Source organism: Macrosteles quadrilineatus, unplaced genomic scaffold, assembly GCF_028750875.1.
Source record: "Macrosteles quadrilineatus isolate MER2022 unplaced genomic scaffold, UCM_ALF_1.0 Scaffold_1__1_contigs__length_201487025, whole genome shotgun sequence".
Classification (NCBI taxonomy): Eukaryota; Metazoa; Arthropoda; class Insecta; order Hemiptera; family Cicadellidae; genus Macrosteles; species Macrosteles quadrilineatus.
In genome coordinates this window covers 105,484,754-105,506,969 of record NW_026542594.1, presented here as the reverse complement: position 1 = coordinate 105,506,969, position 22,216 = coordinate 105,484,754, and the positions used below count along the sequence as shown (strand labels likewise).

At 36.6% G+C, this 22,216-nt stretch overlaps 1 protein-coding gene across 4 annotated transcripts in view; it reads left to right on the top strand.

Moving 5' to 3' along the window:
• Positions 1-1,769: 1,769 nt before the first annotated feature.
• Positions 1,770-22,216, top strand: part of LOC129004722 (DNA polymerase alpha subunit B) — a 176,690-nt gene continuing 156,243 nt past the window's right edge. The window contains exons 1-3 of one of the 4 annotated variants that reach the window (XM_054433500.1): positions 1,770-1,914; positions 16,082-16,301; positions 18,474-18,516. In XM_054433500.1, the coding sequence (XP_054289475.1) occupies positions 16,090-16,301; positions 18,474-18,516 (255 nt within the window). In that variant the 5' untranslated portion in view covers positions 1,770-1,914; positions 16,082-16,089. Of the gene's footprint in view, positions 2,225-5,260; positions 5,335-15,305; positions 15,323-16,081; positions 16,302-18,473; positions 18,517-22,216 lie in introns of those variants that run through there. The other 3 variants (XM_054433346.1, XM_054433427.1, XM_054433584.1) reach the window with 3 other exon arrangements.

Sequence of the window (22,216 nt, the reverse complement as noted above, 5' to 3'; positions counted from 1 at the left end):
TCGTATGGTAATCCCGTACTCGACTTCGTCTCGCACGGGAACGACCACACTCGTCCGGTAAACACTTATTTTCAGGACTAGTAACGTAATATACTATTACCAGACACCAATGAGCTGATTATACTGTATTTTCGTGGCAATTAAAGGTTATAAACAAAAACATAGGTTATGACTAGTGATTATTAGTCCTTTAGTTGGTGGAAATATAAGGATTTGTACGGATTAAGTAGTATGGCGTAAACTATCGTACGTAACTAGTCCAAAATGTGTGTACCGGACTCGTATGGTAATCCCGTACTCGACTTCTTCTCACACGGGAACGACCACACTCACACTCGTCAGGTAAACACTTATTTTCAGGACTAGTAACGTAATATTATACTATTCCATCCTCTCCCTAAAATAAAAAAAACTGTTTCTGTTCAAGTATTCGGTACGACGGCCCTGAAGGGACACTCAGTTTCTTTTTGTCTTTCATTTTACTTCGACTTTTTTCTCGAAGTAGTTCGACTTTTTTCTCGAAGTACTTCGACATTTCTATCTAGTCTAGTTCTAGTTTTACTTCAACTCAACTTCAATACGAATACGGTCATTCCCTATTCTGTTTCCGTTTCTGATTCTTTATCTGTCTGCTGTCTCCACTGTCTCTCGTCTCTGTCGCACTCAGACCTAATAAAATCCTTGACAGAGTCAATATCAGAAAAGTGTTTCCTTCTATGAAGTCCGAGCTTCTTGGTATACCTTTTAAGTGTCCGCTCACTTATGCAAATGTTATGCTTCAATAAAAAATTGCAAGCATTTCATGCTGTTGAAGGCCTAAACTAAAATATTGTTCAATCAGTTCATTAATGTCATATTCCATTATGTGTCCTAAAGCCTAAAGCTCAAACCCCTCTTTCTATCTGCCAATTCTTATCAAAAATATGTCTACAGCAGAAACACCCCTACATCAACAGTTAGTTGGGTTGTGGTTGCCGTAAAATTATAACAAACTATAATAAGCACATTCGAGAATAAAGTCGAAGTACTTCGAGATTAAAGTCGAAGTACTTCGAGAATAAAGTCGAAGTACTTCGAGCGAGAATAATGTCGAAGTACTTCGAGAATAAAGTCGAAGTACTTCGAGATAAAAGTCGAAGTGAATGAAAGACAAAAAGGGGTCTGACTTAGGGGAGGTACGAATGAGGCATTTAGTTCAAAATTCCTCCGCGAACAGCGCTGTAGTAGAGAGCACTTTGTCAATGAAGGTTTACTATTCGCAAAAATAGTTCTGTTCATAAAATAAAATTATAAATGCCTCAAATTCAATTTTATAATTTTTTAATTATAAAATTAAACTATCATAACCTAACCGAACTAACCAAACTTGCTGATAATTAAATCATATAAAAAAGATTAGTAATAGAAAAAAATAATTATGTTTATTAAATAAAACTAGAAATTGCTCAATTAAAATGTTATAATGACTTAATAATAAAATTAAACTGTCATAACCGAACCAAACCAACCAAACTTGCTGATAATGAAAAAATCTGAGACAAAAAGTTAATGCAACCAGCGAGATTCGAACCCGGGATCTTTGGCACGCCAGCCCGGCACGCTAACCACTAGACCACCGAAGCCGTTGTCCACATACCGTATTGTTACGGTAATAGCGTTCCCTCAGCTAATAAGAAGCCCACAGCTGTCATCGTAGCCTCTTCCGTACCTCCCCTGAGTAAATACCGACAAAAAGAAACTGGAATGTCCCTTCAGGGCCGTCGTATATTCGTGCTCTACTACCTCTTGTCTCAGATTTTTTTTTCAAAAAAAGTTTGTTATTTTCTTTTGTTTAAATTGGCGGGAAATCGAATCAGCGTCAACGCCATCAACCCCTTCATGCGTTATTTGGCACTTACTTTACTAGGTTAGGAGGTAAGGTAGTTAGGGCCTACTTCTTATTGGCAGTCATAAAAAGTTGTGGATAAAAAAGTTGTAATTGTGCTTTGTGCTTTGTGTGACAGATATGGATTTTAAAAGGTTTCCAAAGTGTGTTTAACTACTGTGAAAAAAATCTTATCGTGATTGGCAAATAGTATTCGAGTCTTCTTTTCTTATGTTAAAAGGACAAGTAGGCCTAGGTATATAAGTTACTTGAGGAGTTCTAACATGGCTTTAAGGGAAGGCTTGAAATCACAATTTAGTGCACTGGGGTTTGAAGTTCTTGATAATATTCTCGACAAGTGTAAGTATAACACGAATAGGGGTAGGTTAATTTCAAAATTGTTTTATATAGCCTATTTTACCTAACTTGCTCATTTTTTTACATGAACAACATTATTTCCAGATAGATTAGATCTATGTTAGATAGATTAGGTCTAGACCTAACTTGCTAGAAATAAAAGTGGCCCCAGCTTGGTTAAACCAAATTTACGGCAGTTAGTTTAACATAGTCCTAGTTAGTTTAGCCTATATGTTCTGTCTTAACCAGACCTTAGGGTCTTAACATAGTGGGCCTAACTTAGGTTTTAAGTTTAACCCTACTATTCTAGATCATCCACTAATCTGAATCTCTCAAATTGTGGGAAGATTTGTCTTGGTTCTTGCTGAGTTGTGGTAGGTACCATCCTTAGTCTCCTTTGGTACAGCATTTGTAACTGGGCTACGCTAATAGGTCCTATTGATCAAATTTAAAATATTGATCAATAATCGATATTTTAAAATGATAAGTTATCTATTATAAAATAGTCTAGCATTCTCAACCTAAGTTAGTCTAGTTCAACCTAGAGTAATCTGAAGGCAAGTGAGCGCAGCGAACAAGCTCCAACCCAAAGGTGAGTGAGCGTAGCGAACGAACTTCGACCAGGACGTGATTGAGCCATGCGAATACTTATGAAGTTAACTTGTGTGAACCTGGCAATAACTTGGCAATAAGTAGTGCGCGCGCCTTATAAAATCTATTGCTGGCCGTTTTGCGGAAAAATACGGCCACGTAGGTTATTACCGAGAGTGTCACCAGTTAGAGGACACATTAACGGACACGACAGTATCAATATAATGTACCTGGGGGGGTAAGTTAGGGGGGGTAAAGCTGACTTTAGCGATCCTCGCCATATGTCTGCTGGAGTGGCTGTAGTTTTCAAAAAACATTTTGGTAAACCTAGTCCTGACCAACGTCTAACTGAACACCTAGCTTTACAAGAAAATCAAGGTGCTTTCATATACAGCCTCATCACTAAAGGCAAATACTACGGTAAACCCAACATTTTTGATTACGATACGGCTTTTAAAAATTTGACCCTGGATTTTAAAAGAAAAGGTCTAAATCACTTAATTTGTTCACCCATTGGATGTGTGCGAGACATGATTGAACTCTATCACTTTATTACCAACCTAAAAAACTTTCAGCAGGAAACTAATGCAACTGTTACTATTGTGTCATACTATCAAAAATCACTCCGACAACTAAGAAACGGTTTGTCACATGAAGAATTTCAGCATCGACTCGAACAATTAATTCGACTGACAAAACCCACTAGCTTACCAGCTGCCGAGCAAAGTAATGGTCTTCCATCTGATCCCTCAAAACTGCAAGTTCCACAGCAGCAAGATAATTCTACAGTCTACTCCCGTTTACAGTATTGTGAGAGTCAACAATCCAGTCATCTTGCTTCCCCACTAACTGATTACATCTGCAGCAGCCCCGGGACTCATGGCATCAGTAATGAATCTACACAAATCTCTACACCTCTGAAGCCTCTAGCAGTGAGTGATGTGGGGGGGGGGGATAAAGCCAATCTGGGGAGTGCAGTGGTTAGTGATGTGATGGAAGCAGATACATCCAGACCAACCTCAGAACAAAAGGAGTCTTTTTTAGCTTTAGTTCAACCCAACCAAAATGTAATGCAAACAAATTAGCTTTAAGTATTTACCACCAAAATATTAGAGGTACCTATAGTGTCATCATTAGAACCGTTAGATGTAACTTTAACCGAACTTGATCCTAGTATAGTTGTCTTGACTGAGCACAAAATGTTAACTTCAACATTCCCGAGACTAAATATTAATGGCTATAACCTTTTTGCCAGTTTTAGTCGCAAAAAGTCTAGAAGTGGCGGGGTTGTAATTTTATCAAAACCATATATTCATTGCAAAGAAATTGTTTTGTCTGAAATCCAAGACCTTATATCTGAAAATATTTTTGAATGTTGTATGATAGAGGTAGATAAGGTAATTAAAGGCAGTAAATTACTCATTATTGGTTGTTACAGGAATCCTATTAAACATAACGAAGCAGAATTTATTCGCAGACTAAATATAATGCTTGAAGTTTTGAATTTTAAATATAAAAACGTGGTTTTCATGGGGGATATAAATATTGACTTATTACAATTTAATAATCTATATAAATAAAATTAGAGTTTTGTCTGTACATTGCTCAGAATCATACATTTTTAGGTTATTTTTACGTTTTATACATTAAAGAAGCCGAAACAAGTCTCATCTAAATTTCTGCCTGTCTGTCTGTCTGTCTGACACACTCAAGATGGCATTTTACGCAATCTTCTCCAGGAAAACAAGAGTACCTATCTAGACCCAAGTCATTTTAATGTATTCACTGGATTGGCGAGAGTGTCTTTAGCCATTAAAATATGGTCTCACTACTTTGTAATTAAAATTTAGGCCGTTCAAAAATGCAGTTTTGTGCGATTTTTGTCAAGTTTTCTTCCAATTTGTAACACATAATCATCTATGAAACAACGAACAGCTGTTCTGATCAAGATTATTTTTTCTAGCTGTCACTGAAATGTTTACAAATGTTGTTTACAAACACCACAACCATTTCCGATCACGTTTTGAAGGCAAATCCCATCCAAGTGAGATTAAAAACGTTTTTATTACATAAAGGATTTAATTAATCGCAAGTGGAATAATATAGTGTAACCGTAAATTAAATAACTAGGGATCATCCAGGTCAGGAACCAGAAATATGTGTATAAAATTGTTTTGGGAGTTTTGATAACCAGAAAGAAGACATTGAATCAAGATTGAATCAGTGTTGTATACGGCTGGGAAACTTAAATTTACTAATGACCGTCGCCAATAGCTTAGAAACAATGTTCCACTCATTGACGGCTCTTCAATGGCGGTTGTGTAAAGTGTAAAGCAAAAAATTACAACTGCAGTGGGTGATTGTAACAGAGGTTTACGGATGATGCTGAACTCGATTTTCCAATGTGTCACTTTCTGTTCCTACCATTGACTATATAAAGTCAATAGTTCCTACTCACCATGTGATGCAATCGCTGGACCATACAGCCAATAGGCCCATAGCCCTTCTCTTGGGTACGTGTGGTACGTATGCTTACCCAATTATTTATAACAACCCTTTCGACAACGATCCTTGATACCGGTACTTTTCCATAGAATACACGGCCTACCTAGGTACTTAAGAAATAAAATTATAAACGTCCAAAAACCCAACGTTGTGTGATTTTTGTCACATTTCCTTATAATGTTAATATATATACCAGCAACCATTGTTTAGAGAATATGTAATCTATTAAATAACAGAAAGTTATGTTGTATAAGGTTTTTTTTCAAACTGACACCGATAAGTTTACATTAAGAGTTGTGTACAAATAAAGAAATTAATGGGAAATAACTTTGATTGCCGATAACTTTTTACGAGAAATTCCAAAACCAAGAGATCAATAACCTTGATTAACGCATATAATTGGTCGGCTGTACTACAGTTCTTAACTGTAAACGTTGGTTTTTGGTACGGTACTGGTTCTTTTCCTTTTAACCTTTAGTAGCAGCAAGAATCATTTTTACGTATCAACAAATCAAAGTAATTTACAAATTAGTTATCGTTGGTGTTGCACCTTATTTATTACAGGCGTAGGCCTATTCAATTTAATTGATGTCTTAACTGTATAATTTTTGCTTTTTCTGTCTGGATTCCAAAATGTTATGCTAAGAAAACTATAACGCATTTTAGTAAAACATTTATTCAGCAAACCATCATGAATTGTTCAAACACTTTGAACGTTGGTTATGTATCAATAGTTCGTGGCCTATTTTGGTAATTTTTATTACAAATTACCAATCTAAATCGTCTATAGTAGGCCTACTGTACTTCATTTCATATAGCAAACCGATTCAGTTAGCATTTCGACAGAATTTCGAGTCATCTCCGGTTCAAGCAAATATAAATTGTTATGATCAAATTTTATGGCATTAACAAAGATTTCAAGTACTAATTTTATATGTACCTTTTTATGCTTAAAGCGTAGCAGATTCCATAATTAAGTTCGGTATTTTTGTGTGTATGTATGATGGTAACGCATTAATGTCCTTGTTCCTCAATGTTTCACGGAAAGGACAAGAGCGCCTCGATAATGAAAATGTCAACCCGAATAAAGTGTTAAATTAAGAGGTTGAGGTAGTACCAGGGTGTCCACATTCTGGAAAGTCAGGGATAGTCATGGAAAGTCATGGAAAAAAATTTTGGTCATGGAAAGTCAGGGAAATAGGCAAGAAGTCATGGAAAGTCATGGAAATTTCCAATTATGGATGGATTTGAGGGGACCATTCAATGCTCTAGTCAGCTGTAACCCGGACTGTTGTATCATTTTTCAGGATTTTTCAAAGATGTTCGACAATTCAATTTATTACAGTTGTATTATTTTATGAGTTTTCGGTTTGTTTTAGTTTATTGTTGTACCTATTGTACTCCATTGTTATCTGTTATTACATATTTCAGTATTTTCTGCAAAATAACATGTCCAGGCAGTATTATTTGTGTATGTATATTATATTATAATTTGCGTGTAAAGTTTGTGAGTCATGGAAATCAATGGTAAATGCTCATGGATAGTCATGGAAAGTCATGGAAATTAATGACAAATTTTTTGTGGACACCCTGTAGTACCTTAAATACTTTTAACCATTATGTTATAGTTCTTTAAATTCTGAACAAAATTGTACAAATCCCTTTTCCGTATATTTACTCTCACTGCTTACACATGATAAAGGTTGTTGACGAACTTATGGGAGAAAGTATGTGTCAGAATGCTGATACCATTTATTTAGTTTAATCATTGGATATAACATATGGACCAACAAGATCCGGGTGACATTTAATTGCGAAGCATTAGTTTTGGCTTGAAACTGTCAGATACTGTATTTGCGAAGGAATAGTTTTGTCAGCATATCTGAAAGTATGCAAACCAACTGCTGTGCTTTATATAAGAAGGTTTTAACTGACTATGATAAGATCCCCGTGCGTAGAACGGGCACACAGCTAGTAGTAATAGTAAAATGTTATTAAACATTGTAGTAGCAAATAAGCATTTAAGCATTTATTGAGCATTTATTGTAGCATTTAAGTCTCTGGTTGATTTTCCAACCAGGATTACTGAATCAACTGAAACAGCAATAGATCATGTTTTTACAAATTTAGACAGCCAATTTTATAAATTAGTCGGAATTAACACACAACTTTCAGACCACGATGGACAAATTCTAGAAATTATAAACAAACATAAAAATCAAATGTTAAATAATTCTTCTCAATTTTATTATGAATACAAAAGAAAATTCAGCGACTCTAATATTGAACAATTTATTAATATTTTACAAAATGAAACTTGGTTAGATCTTTTCTTATCACCGGTTGAAAATAAGTATGACACATTTTATAAAACATTCAAATTGGTCATTTTAATGAATGCTTCCCTAAAACTCTTTCAAGACAGCACACTAAAAAGAAATGGATTTCAAAGGAACTTAAGACAGAAAGACAGGAAATTATTGATTTAAGTAAAACAGCAAGAGATATTAAATCCAAAGTTTTGTTGGATAAAGTTAAAAAAATGAAAAAACATTATAAAGAAAAATTAAAATCTTCAAAAAAAGAATATTACAAAAAGAAAATTAGTAATTCTAGTAATGTTAATAAAACATCTTGGATGATAATTAATTCTGAAGTAGGAACTGGCTCTTTAAAAACTGAAAATATAAATTTAAAAATAAATGATGATGTTTGTTCTGATCCTTTATTGATTTGTAAACAGTTCATTGATTATTTTGCAAATATTGTGGATGACAGTGTCATGTCGAATCTAGAGCAAGCCAGAGATGATAATTGCAGTAGTAATACTGGGAGTGAGATACTTCCATGTGACAGGAAATTTGGTTTTAGCTTTGTTGATGAGAAGGACATAGATGCTATTATCTGCAGCCTAAAAAATTCTTTCAGTATGGGGTATGATGATGTCCCTGTGGTACTTCTAAAAACAGCTAAATCAGTCTTACTAAAACCTATTACTCATCTTATAAATTCTTCCTTAATTTCAGGTATTTTCCCCAACAAACTTAAGATTACAAAATTAAAACCACTCTTCAAAAAAGGAGACAAGAAAATTGTATCAAACTATCGCCCTATAGCATTGTTACCAGCTATCTCAAAAATTTATGAAAAAGTAGTTTATAATCAACTGGTAAATTTTTTGGAAAAAAATCATCTATTTGAGGACTGTCAACATGGCTTCCGCTATGGTCGATCTGTTATTACAGCTGCCACAGACTTCATTGAATCTGTTATAGATAGTCTAGACAATAAAGGTAAAGTTGCGGGTCTATTCATGGACATTAGCAAAGCCTTTGATTCAATATCACATGATTTATTAATTTTGAAATTGAGTAAATTAGGAATTAAAAACAATACTTTAAACTGGCTAAATCATCTTACCTTCATGATAGAAAACAGTTTGTCAAAATTATTTACCATAACAACAAAAATTATAAAATCCTTTATCGTTCCGATATTACAGCAGTTAAATATGGGGTGCCACAGGGATCCATTTTAGGTCCACTTTTATTTATTTGCTATTTAAGAGAATTCCCTCAGCTTTCTGATTTCAGTAAACTTTGTCTTTATGCTGATGACACCAATTTGAAAATCACTGCATCAACCGTTGCTGAATTAGAAATTAAAATTAATTCCGGCCTAACTCTCTTAAAAAAAATTTTTAATGCCAACAATTTGCTTTTAAATCCTGAAAAAACTAATATTATTTGTTTTAAAACTCGATCAGCTCAAAATATAACTCAACCTAATGTTACCATATTTGATAAAAAAATTGAGGTTAAAGACAGCATAAAATTTTTAGGATTAGAAATAGAAAGTACACTTAAATGGAACCGTCATGTTGAACAATTACTCACTAAAATTTCTTCTGGCCTTTATGCATTGGATAGGCTGAAAAATTTTTGTGAAAAAGAATCTCTAAAAGTTGTTTATTTCTCTTACATCCATTCAGTGATATCATTTGGGCTATCTCTTTATGGTGCAACTACTAAAGAAAACTTAAACTCTATCTTGATAATGCAAAAAAAAGCCATTAGAATTATTCATAATTTACAACCCAGAACTTCAGTTAAAGATTATTTTAAATTAGAAAACATAATGACTGTTTATGGAATGTATGTTTTTGAAACAGTTTTATCCATAAAAAATAGATTTCAGGAATTGGAGCTAATCGGTAACAATCATGAATATAACACCAGAAATCGGGGCTGTATCGCAATGAGCTATCACACTCTGGAACTTTTCAAAAAGAAACCTAAATATGCTGGTTCAAAATTTTATAACAAAATTCCAAAAAGCATAACAGATGAGGTGTCAACCAAAAAATTCAAAATTAAATTGAAGCAGTACCTCATCAACAAAGCTATATATTCTTTCGATGAGTTGTAGGAGGTAATGTCAATTTTTGCATAGATTGTTAATTCTAAGAAACCTTTGTTTTTCATTTTTCAATACCTGTATATTTGACACTATTTATGTATGTATTGTAAACTACTAACAAATAAAGATTATTTGAATTTGAATATAGTAAAAGTTGGTGATACAAAAGGATCGTCAACCAGTCTAGTCGTAAGGTGTCGCGCACACTACTTATGGCTTACTTTACCCCCCCTTTCTTATCCCCCAGGTACATGATATTGATACTGTCGTGTCCGTTAAAGTGTCCTCTATCTGGTGATATCATCGGTAATATGTTACACGGCTGTATTTTGCTGCAAATCGGCCAGCAATAGATTTTTTCGGGCGTGTGCACTACTTATGGCTGGAGTTATTGCCAGGTTCACACCAATATGAAGTTAAACGGGGCAAAGCCCGCGGGTACAGCTAGTCTGTTATAAAATTAAACTATCATAACCTAACCTAACCAACCAAACTTGCTGATGGTGAAAAAATCGCATGAAGTCGATAGTTTCAATCAATATTAGCAGCGTAAGTTTAGCCCCTGAGTTAAGAAACTGTACCTGCCTCCCTTATTCTAGCATATCCTAAGTCGCTGTTTTAAGATTTAGGTACAGGACTTAACTTAAGGTACTTTCCTGTTAAAGGGAACGTTCATTAACTTATTGTTCTTAAATTATTGTGGACGGACTCATCAATTTTGATGTTTATTTGTTTTCACGTCCAGTGCCTTTGGATGACTGAAATCTGTCATCGCATGCTGATTGGTTCCTGGAATCTGGAACCCAATTTCAGCTGTCTCTAGTAGACATTTCTGAATTTCGATATGACTAATCAAAGTCATTTTAAACTTAATTGAGGTATAATTAATAATATACATAGTCTCTGTGAAATCTTGAAAAGTAGGGCACTCTTGACATTGTGGATTGCTAAATTCTTCCACTGTCACACAGAGTTTGTAAAAGCGAGTCGAACGCTCGTACTGCCCAGTGAATGCTGGAATCTCGTAATGAACACGTTCCACGCAAATCACAATTACTGTTGTCTGGTAGTGGTCTTCGGACCTATCTACCACTGAAGAGACTAAACAAAGTCGAAACAACAGAGCACACTTCTATCCTTAAAGGCGGATAGTCGTATTTGACTTAGCGCAGGCTCAATCAAATTTTGAATCCTCAAACCACACACTACACATGGATCGGTCACACCCGAGACGGTATGTGTGACGATTCCGATGCTCGGAGAGGTCGGGATTTGGTATTGAGATTTAAAAGATACATTCTGAGTGAATGTAATTCTTAAATTGGCAAGGGGTTCGTCCCCATTTACCTTCTAAAATGATAACCTGTAATTGAGCGCTAGTCAGAACGGGAACAATATCACGCGTATCCGGGTTAAGAGACGTAGGGCAACGCTGATCTTAATTGCAGCTATCAACCACATAAAGCTTAACGCTGTGGGAACCCTCACGATCGCCGGTCAGGCAGATGCCGCCATACACGAATTGTGTCCACGAGCCTAAACGTGCTACTGTTTGATGATATCAGTGATTCTAAAATTGCAGTCTGATTGAGAAGACTGACCAGCTCCGCTGGATTTGCAACTACATCACCTGTCACAATCACTTTAACCAATTAATAATTTTGAGTGACTTGTAACATTAGGTGCAAGTGTTTGGCTTCGCAACCTTCTAAAATTCTAAATTAATTTTGCAGGTTAGATGTATTGGTCACGAAACTCGTTCTTGGGGTTATACGTGCGAAAAGACGCCCTAGTGGCGGAATCACTCTTGCAACGTAAAAGGTGCGATTATACGCATAACGATATCATCTGTTTCGGTCTCAGGGCTAGATAGCCCATACCTCATCAGGTGCACACTTTAGTGCACGACAGATTGAATTATAATGTGTTAAGGACAGATTAAATTTTTCATCGTCCAACTGAAATTTTGAATTTTGATGTTTCTAAATTTTGAAAAGATGAAATTGTCAACTTAGAGTTGACCAGGCACACCTGAGTATTTACTCATTGTTCTTAAATTATTGTGGACGGACTCATCAATTTTGATGTTTATTTGTTTTCACGTCCAGTGCCTTTGGATGACTGAAATCTGTCATCGCATGCTGATTGGTTCCTGGAATCTGGAACCCAATTTCAGCTGTCTCTAGTAGACATTTCTGAATTTCGATATGACTAATCAAAGTCATTTTAAACTTAATTGAGGTATAATTAATAATATACATAGTCTCTGTGAAATCTTGAAAAGTAGGGCACTCTTGACATTGTGGATTGCTAAATTCTTCCACTGTCACACAGAGTTTGTAAAAGCGAGTCGAACGCTCGTACTGCCCAGTGAATGCTGGAATCTCGTAATGAACACGTTCCACGCAAATCACAATTACTGTTGTCTGGTAGTGGTCTTCGGACCTATCTACCACTGAAGAGACTAAACAAAGTCGAAACAACAGAGCACACTTCTATCCTTAAAGGCGGATAGTCGTATTTGACTTAGCGCAGGCTCAATCAAATTTTGAATCCTCAAACCACACACTACACATGGATCGGTCACACCCGAGACGGTATGTGTGACGATTCCGATGCTCGGAGAGGTCGGGATTTGGTATTGAGATTTAAAAGATACATTCTGAGTGAATGTAATTCTTAAATTGGCAAGGGGTTCGTCCCCATTTACCTTCTAAAATGATAACCTGTAATTGAGCGCTAGTCAGAACGGGAACAATATCACGCGTATCCGGGTTAAGAGACGTAGGGCAACGCTGATCTTAATTGCAGCTATCAACCACATAAAGCTTAACGCTGTGGGAACCCTCACGATCGCCGGTCAGGCAGATGCCGCCATACACGAATTGTGTCCACGAGCCTAAACGTGCTACTGTTTGATGATATCAGTGATTCTAAAATTGCAGTCTGATTGAGAAGACTGACCAGCTCCGCTGGATTTGCAACTACATCACCTGTCACAATCACTTTAACCAATTAATAATTTTGAGTGACTTGTAACATTAGGTGCAAGTGTTTGGCTTCGCAACCTTCTAAAATTCTAAATTAATTTTGCAGGTTAGATGTATTGGTCACGAAACTCGTTCTTGGGGTTATACGTGCGAAAAGACGCCCTAGTGGCGGAATCACTCTTGCAACGTAAAAGGTGCGATTATACGCATAACGATATCATCTGTTTCGGTCTCAGGGCTAGATAGCCCATACCTCATCAGGTGCACACTTTAGTGCACGACAGATTGAATTATAATGTGTTAAGGACAGATTAAATTTTTCATCGTCCAACTGAAATTTTGAATTTTGATGTTTCTAAATTTTGAAAAGATGAAATTGTCAACTTAGAGTTGACCAGGCACACCTGAGTATTTACTCATTGTTCTTAAATTATTGTGGACGGACTCATCAATTTTGATGTTTATTTGTTTTCACGTCCAGTGCCTTTGGATGACTGAAATCTGTCATCGCATGCTGATTGGTTCCTGGAATCTGGAACCCAATTTCAGCTGTCTCTAGTAGACATTTCTGAATTTCGATATGACTAATCAAAGTCATTTTAAACTTAATTGAGGTATAATTAATAATATACATAGTCTCTGTGAAATCTTGAAAAGTAGGGCACTCTTGACATTGTGGATTGCTAAATTCTTCCACTGTCACACAGAGTTTGTAAAAGCGAGTCGAACGCTCGTACTGCCCAGTGAATGCTGGAATCTCGTAATGAACACGTTCCACGCAAATCACAATTACTGTTGTCTGGTAGTGGTCTTCGGACCTATCTACCACTGAAGAGACTAAACAAAGTCGAAACAACAGAGCACACTTCTATCCTTAAAGGCGGATAGTCGTATTTGACTTAGCGCAGGCTCAATCAAATTTTGAATCCTCAAACCACACACTACACATGGATCGGTCACACCCGAGACGGTATGTGTGACGATTCCGATGCTCGGAGAGGTCGGGATTTGGTATTGAGATTTAAAAGATACATTCTGAGTGAATGTAATTCTTAAATTGGCAAGGGGTTCGTCCCCATTTACCTTCTAAAATGATAACCTGTAATTGAGCGCTAGTCAGAACGGGAACAATATCACGCGTATCCGGGTTAAGAGACGTAGGGCAACGCTGATCTTAATTGCAGCTATCAACCACATAAAGCTTAACGCTGTGGGAACCCTCACGATCGCCGGTCAGGCAGATGCCGCCATACACGAATTGTGTCCACGAGCCTAAACGTGCTACTGTTTGATGATATCAGTGATTCTAAAATTGCAGTCTGATTGAGAAGACTGACCAGCTCCGCTGGATTTGCAACTACATCACCTGTCACAATCACTTTAACCAATTAATAATTTTGAGTGACTTGTAACATTAGGTGCAAGTGTTTGGCTTCGCAACCTTCTAAAATTCTAAATTAATTTTGCAGGTTAGATGTATTGGTCACGAAACTCGTTCTTGGGGTTATACGTGCGAAAAGACGCCCTAGTGGCGGAATCACTCTTGCAACGTAAAAGGTGCGATTATACGCATAACGATATCATCTGTTTCGGTCTCAGGGCTAGATAGCCCATACCTCATCAGGTGTCAATCTTATCTTAAGTTAGGTACCAGTAACTTTGTTTATTTTGCTAAACTTTAACTCTACTCAGTGTTCCCCCCCCAAGAAATTAAAGTTTACTTATAGTAAGTTAAAATAGAAATTTCTACCCCTGCACCTAGACATTAGAGAAAAATAAATGACCGAACATTAGCACAATATCACGAATTATTCATTAAATTAAAAACATAAACATAGGCCTAACTGTAAACAATCCTATTTTGACAGTTCTCATTGTGTATCACAGCTTTTTGTCGCTGCGTTCAAATTAGCTGTTGCCATAATAAAAACAAAATAATAATAGTGCTGCACCCTGTTGGGGAACCTTATAACATTTAAATGCTATTGCATATTATAGAACCAACTTGTAAAGTTGAAACAGCTGACTAAATTCTTTAATCTATTACCTACTTATATTATTAAAGTGATACAATCAAATTTTATGTAAACGGTTTAGGACATTTACCAGATAAAAATATAGGCATATGGCATATGAAAATGAAGCTAAGAGTGTGTAGATTTGCCGAAAAGTATTGATATGGACAAACTCCCTTAGGGCTCTGCCCCACAGGCTAATTTCCAAAGGGCCTTGCATGTTTTGGAAGTTAACGTTATTTGATTAATTTAGTGAACAACAGCTGGCCAATGCAATTGACAATGTATAGTTTGTTTGTTTACATTTTTGTTTACTTATTTTATTATTTACTTTTATGATCTTAAAAGAGGTGCGGTGAATGGATAGTGAAGGTATTTCTAGCTGTTTAATACAAGTGAGTGATTAAAGGTGTTTAAAACACAATAAATATGAGATTAACAAACCATGTATGTTGTTCGTTCCAAGAGGTTGTCGCCGATCTTTAACGGGTCGCCATTTCATTGAAAAGTATTAAAGACGTTGTGAAAGAGCGGCGAGTTTAGGTACAACCGTACCCACCTCGGCCACCTTAGGACGTAAGGTATGAAGGTTCCACTGCTTTTAACATCCTTTCAGATGAAAGTTTTTTTGAACTTGGGCCCTTTAAATGAAATATAAAGTCAAAGTTGATTAAATTAATTTAATGGTGGCTTCTGTACACCAGTGAATTCGCGGGTAGAACCTCTTGTTCCTTTTGAATATGAATACTCATAAGATTGAATATTAGTAAGATAAGATTATACAGCCTATCAAATCAGAATCTGATTATTATAAAATCTTATGTATTACCATTTGTTTTATTACATATTTTAGACTGTATTTAATGTCAAAAACATTGTTTATGTTACTTTTTTAACGTCTTAAAAAATTTAAGCACCATGAGCAATGCTCGGTCTCCTGCTACTTAATTATTATACAGCCTATCAAATCAGAATCGCACATCACTACTCTTTACGCAAATGTTCCTTGTCCAACCACTTCACTTCATTCATGTTCATTACTAATTGACTTTAATAGCGGTTGATGACTTAAACCACAGAAATCTAATCACAGAAGGTGATTTTCCTTCACCTTGTTTTTGGCTACCTCTTTTTGTCACATGGGGGTAGAAACAAATGGGCCTTGTACATTAGTGGAAGAAGTAATAAACATGACGCTCGGTGGCGATAAAAGCTCACTGGAGAGCTCAATTTAGGGACAACCTTTGTAGATAGGTACTCTGAAAAACTAAAGAATGTGTAAGATATAGATTTATCTTTGGCTGACTGATTTAGGCTAACTTGATTTTTTCTTCCAATAGGTGTTGAAATGTGTGTTCTACACAACATAGATGATGAAGAATTTGTTGAATCGTGGGCAGCCTACTCCGTCACCAATCTTGATGGAGCTGCACCCACCGAGGAAGCACTGTCACAGTTTGAAAGAAAAGAGTTGGGAAAAAATAATGTTAGTTCTAACTCCCGTCAAGTCACCACTCCATTCAAATCCACCGCTTATAGAACACCAACGGGTAGCAAAACGTATCCTTTACAACTATTGATGTGATGTGTCCCTATTTTGTAGCTCCCAATTCCCACCACTCTATGTATTGGTGTAGCTTATTTTTTAACTTTTTTTCTTCAGATTTTCAATTAGGCTACTCTCTTACTAATTTACTCCTGACACTACTGAAATAGGTTACAAGTTGGTTTTTGGCCTCGCCAACAAGTTGCCTCCAGACTCCTCTGTCCTCCGCCATGTCCACGTCTCCCCCAATATTTAATTTATCTCTACGCTAGGGCATCCAACCTGTTGGCAAATTTACTTGAAACTACTTTTTTTCCTCTCATCCAAACAAATGTTTTCTGTTGCTTAATTCATAATCCTCTTTTAGCAAATTTCCCATACAGTAGACTCCCTCTAGTTAGGCCACCTCGGGACCGGACCACTGGCCGAACTACAAAACGGCCGGACTAACCGGATGTAGTGCATTTTACATAATCAAAATACAAATAATACTATTGCGCAATCGTGATATGTTAATTCAATAACCTTGGTTCAGTAATAAAAACTATAACGTTTAAAATCAAGCCTACTCAAGCAAAACAAAAATTACACAACACTGTACGTAGAGCAATAAATCACGTAAAGAACAGAACAATAGAAAGTCTAGTACTGCAAGCCACTGCTACCGTAGTCAGCATCTGGTGAGAATAAGTGAGTGGTCACGCAAACATGGTTTAAAATTGAACTCTGAAAAATGCATGATTCTTCATATTGCTACACCCACTACTCTTCACAGAGTTGCAAATAGAGACATGCACGTTCAAATCGCAGGAAAACCTCTAATGGCGAGGGATACCGTCAAGACCTTGGGTGTGGTACTCGACAGTGGCCTCACTTTCTCGGACCACATCACTTATGTCTCCCAGGTGGCTTTGGGAAGGCTGCGTGGTCTGTACCGGTACAAAAACATCCTGCCAGAGACAGCTAAGCTGCAGCTGGTACAGTCACTAGTGTTGTCAGTGCTCCATTACTGTTTTCCTGCATACGGCAACAGCATCTCTAGGGAAGAGATGTCCCGATTGCAAAAAGTGCAGAACTCCGCAATTCGTTTTGTTTACGGTATCCGTAAGCGGGAACGCGTATCCCCATTCCGGGATGCTGCGGGGTTGCTGTCAATGGGTGCCGTGTGCAGGGCGCAGACTTGTAGCCTCATCCACCGGGTCTTGGTTCAGCAAGAACCTAAGTACTTGGTGGAGAGGCTTGTGGCACGTGGGGAGGTGACTCAACGTGTGACCCGGCAAAATGCCTTGCTCCACATTCCAAAAGTAAGCCTAGAAGGTGGTAAAAAAGGGTTCTCTTACTCTGGCCCAAAGATGTACAATGATCTCCCCTTGGACCTAAAACAGCTGGGGGTCCTGGCTTTCAAAGAAAAGTGAAAAAAATGTAAAATATTGTAAATAGCTTATAATTTTGTTTTGGCATACACAGTGTTTTGTATATTTTTAAGTTAGTTATATTAACATGAGTTACTTTGTAAAACAGTTCTTGTACTGAAAGACGCTCGCAAATAAAGGCATTTTTAATTATTATTTATTTATTGTCATTAGAAGTATTGTGAAACCCGTGCTGCCCTGAAACATTGCATATAGTTTGCTTTCCCTATCTTTGCATTAGCATCTCCAACACCAGTTTGGTATCGTAATTTGGTAACTTGGTAAAAATTTCTTCTAGTTGTGCATGGAATGAAACTTTTTCATCATCTTTGCTTTATTCTGTTGGGGCATGGGAACTCATCATCGGAATATTTGTAAACTTTCCCTTAAGTCATATAGAGCATAATTCTCTCACTAATAGCTTCATAAGTTATCACAGAGTCTAAAAACCTATTGATAAGCTTTATTTTTGAGTAAGGTATCCTTGTAGGGAAGGAGGTTCAGTTGAACATTACTAATTTTTTAAATTTTAGGGGAGAAATAATTCATTTTTAAGTGTAGAAAGTTGAAATAGTAGAGGCTAGTGTGAACACAAATATACCAATTTCCGAAGCACATTTTTGTCTATCAACATTTTCCTCATACTCCTTATTCTTATTTTTAGCATATATTTTATTGTAAGACTTGGTACTGAGGAATGCCGTGTTTATAAAAATTCATCTTATAGTGTTCCTAGTGATTAAGACAAATTTTTCTTTAACATTTATAATAAAGCTCTACTGGAAATGGCCGTAATGAGCTCAATACAACACCCAAGGTAAGTTTACTTTGCTCTGATGAATTTATAATGGATTCTAAAAACGTAGCTAAACTCCATAGCCTATAAGATTTTTACTTTCAAAATACAACTCTATCAAATTGTTTAGTAAGGTTAGTAAGGTTATAACAGCTCTGATTTATCTGGACCCTAGTAACTCTACCTGAGTGTGAGTGACTGTATAACATGATAGTGCCTCTGATACAATACTAACCTCCATTGTAGCAGGGACGTATTTAAGTATCTGCTGCCTCTAGGCAACGAAGTTTGCCCCCCCCCCACTCAACTTGTCAAGCTCACTCCCCGACCTCACTGCTAATATCACCCCAATGGCCAATACATGCCCTGTCAGCTGATTTTGTAGAAAAATTACTGGTAATATTGCATGCTGCATCAACAAATTTAATAACTTTTTTGAGCCCTTTTAAGGGACGTTTTTTCTGCACAGTTTTTATGCAAAACTTGATTCTGACTTGGATACACGGAATGCAACTTTTTTTATCCAATCATTATAATCACATTTTGCGGCGTGAAATGACACTCAGTACCGTCTGTATACAAGGGTTTTTATAACGCTTTTCATTGAACACTTTTAGTCAGATCCACTTGAGATATGTGCTATTGGCTTTGAAATGAAACAAATATGTTTACCGTTTACTACCTACCACTATGGCACACCTACACACAAATATTATTTTTTACTATTAAGGTTAGATAATTTCTGCGTGAGGTTTACACAAAAGATAATCCTCTTATCTATTATTAACCTCAAAAAATGAACATCCAACTTTCATAAGTCTTCACCATTGGTAGCCATATTGGATTTTAGTCCCATAAGAAATGTTAACTTTGTAACAGAATTTCTAAAAAATGTGTTGTGATAAAATAAAATAATGATTTAGGTGTTAAAATTAAGGTTTAGTGGTCCTATAGGGAGTGAAGATTTTAGTTTTGCCATTTCTCTCCACTTAATAATTTAATGGTCATTAATTAACCCTTTCATTAAATAATTTATTAAGAAAAGACAAAAACAAATATTTGAAATACAGTGTAGTGAACTGACAGATTTATCAGCTGACAGATGTTTTAAATAGCTTATTGAATTTTGGGTTGCTAAAAAAAATAAAAATAAACAAAGAGACATTCTTTTAGGCTTTTCAACCAAAGTGGTTCATTTTTATTTGCTCTAAACAATTAATTGTTATATTACTTGTAAAAGTATGATAAATTAAACAATAATATTTAGTGGAAACCTCTTGACTTTTATTTAAAGTATTTATCCTATTTAAATGAGGATCTTTTCACTAAAATTGGTGACCCCGATTTGAACACATCAAGAACACATAATGGAAATCAATGTATTGGCAAGACTAAAACTGATGGAAGAGCAAAACCAAAATCTCAGAAAACAACTTAATGATGTAATTGGAGTTGACTCTGAACATTCAAGAATAAATCATGATTCAGAAGAAGATCTTTTGGTTAATCCAATGAATCAGAAAACTCAAGAACGAAACAATTCAGTAAATCCAAGACCGTCTGAAAACATAACTTCAATTCAATCTCCACAATTAAAATTTCCCCATTTTTGGCATGAGAAACCAGCACTTTGGTTCATACAGATTGAGGCAATTTTCTCTTTATGGCACATTTTTTATGAGAACCTTCGTTTCACACACGTTGTGACACACTTAGATGAGATGACTGCTTCCGAAATAGAGGATTTACTCTCAATTCCAAATCTGGAAAACCCTTACACGAGCCTGAAAGAAGAACTGATAAGAAGATTATCAGTCTCAGAACATAAGAGGATTAAGCAGTTACTCGTAGAAGAAGAACTCGGGACAGATACACCATCCCACTTTCTCAGAAGACTGAAATCGTTAGCTGGCAGCAGCGTTCAAGATGACTTGCTGAGAATCATCTGGATGCAGCGACTTCCTGCGCATATTCAAGGCATCCTGCAAACCCAGTTAGGTGCTGGGGTCAGTACCGAATCATTGGCAGTTACAGCGGACAAGATTCAGGAGGTTCAACCTTTGAGTTCACCTGCAATATGCTGTGACGCTATTTTGTCAAAGCGAGGTAAGCCAACGAATACCTTTTCTCAGACCCCACATAGTCACAACAATCTCAATCAAGGAGGAGGTTTTGAGGCAATTTTGGAGAAACTTTCAATGCTGGAGGAGAAAGTTAACCGTCTTTCAGATGACTTGATGACATATAAAAATAGTAAGTTCAGATCGCAAAGTCAGAGCCAGCCCAGTAAACAGCATAGTACCTCACCCCACAATGACATCTACTGCTAGTATCATAAACCTTATGGATCACGAGCCACCAAATGTGTGACTCCTTGCACTTATCCTTCTACAAAAAACGAGCTAGGCAACTAGATGCGGTGTCGACTAGTTGTCATGTGCCTAGACGCCAAACTCATGAATCACCCGGAGTTGACAGCAACCACAGCAACAGGTTACAAGTAATTGATAACAATTCAGGCTATAAGTTTCTGATAGACACAGGTTCAGACGTAAGTTGTATACCACTAAATTTAGTCAAAAGACCCTTAAAACCATCCGGGATAGAACTCAGAGCTGCAAATAACTCTGAAATACCCACTTATGGTAGTTTATGTCTCAACTTAAATATTGGTCTACAAAGAACTCTAGTCTGGAATTTCATAATAGCTAAAGTAAGCACTCCAATCATTGGTTCTGACTTCCTAGCTCACTATTCTTTATTACCTGATTGTAGTAACGGTTTCTTAATTGACAACATTACACAATTAAAAAGTAAATGTCAGTTCATGAATACTCAGCAATATAGTATTAAATTAATTACTTCCGACCCATCAAACTATCTACTGTTATTGGAATTTCCAGAAATCACAAAACCTTTAGGAGTACCAAGATTTATTCCTCATAACACAGTGCATTACATAAATACGACTCCTGGCCCACCAGTCTCATCAAGACCAAGAAGGTTAGCTCCAGATAAATATAAAATTGCCAAATTAGAGTTTGAATCCATGGTAGCAAATGGAACTGCGTGTCGTTCCAAAAGCCCATGGTCATCACCACTTCATATGGTACCTAAAAAGAATGATGAGTGGCGACCATGTGGCGATTACCGAGCATTGAATGCCCGCACTATTCCAGATTCTTACCCTGTTCGACATATCCATGATTTCTCAAATTGTTTACACGGTAGTAAAGTTTTCACTGTGATAGATCTTGTAAAGGCATATACCCAAATCCCGGTTAATAAAGAAGACGTGCCCAAGACTGCAATAACGACCCCATTCGGTCTCTTTGAGTTCCCGTTCATGTCTTTCGGTTTGAGGAATGCTGGTCAAACTTTTCAAAGGTTTATTGATGAAGTCGTAGAGGGACTAAGTTTTTGTTTCCCCTACATTGACGATATCCTTGTTTTCTCAAAAGATCCTGTCGAGCACGAAGAACACCTCCGTATTCTGTTCAAGAGGTTAGTCAAATATGGCGTCCTTATAAATGTGAAGAAATCTGTATTTAACACTGACTCAGTAGTTTTTTTGGGATATCAAGTAACCGCTGACGGAACCAGGCCTGTGCCTGATCGCATTGACGCCCTTCAGAATTATCCTTTGCCACAAACTGCCAAAGGTCTTAGGCGATTTTTGGGAATGTTGAACTTTTACCGCAGGTTTATTCCTCACGCTGCA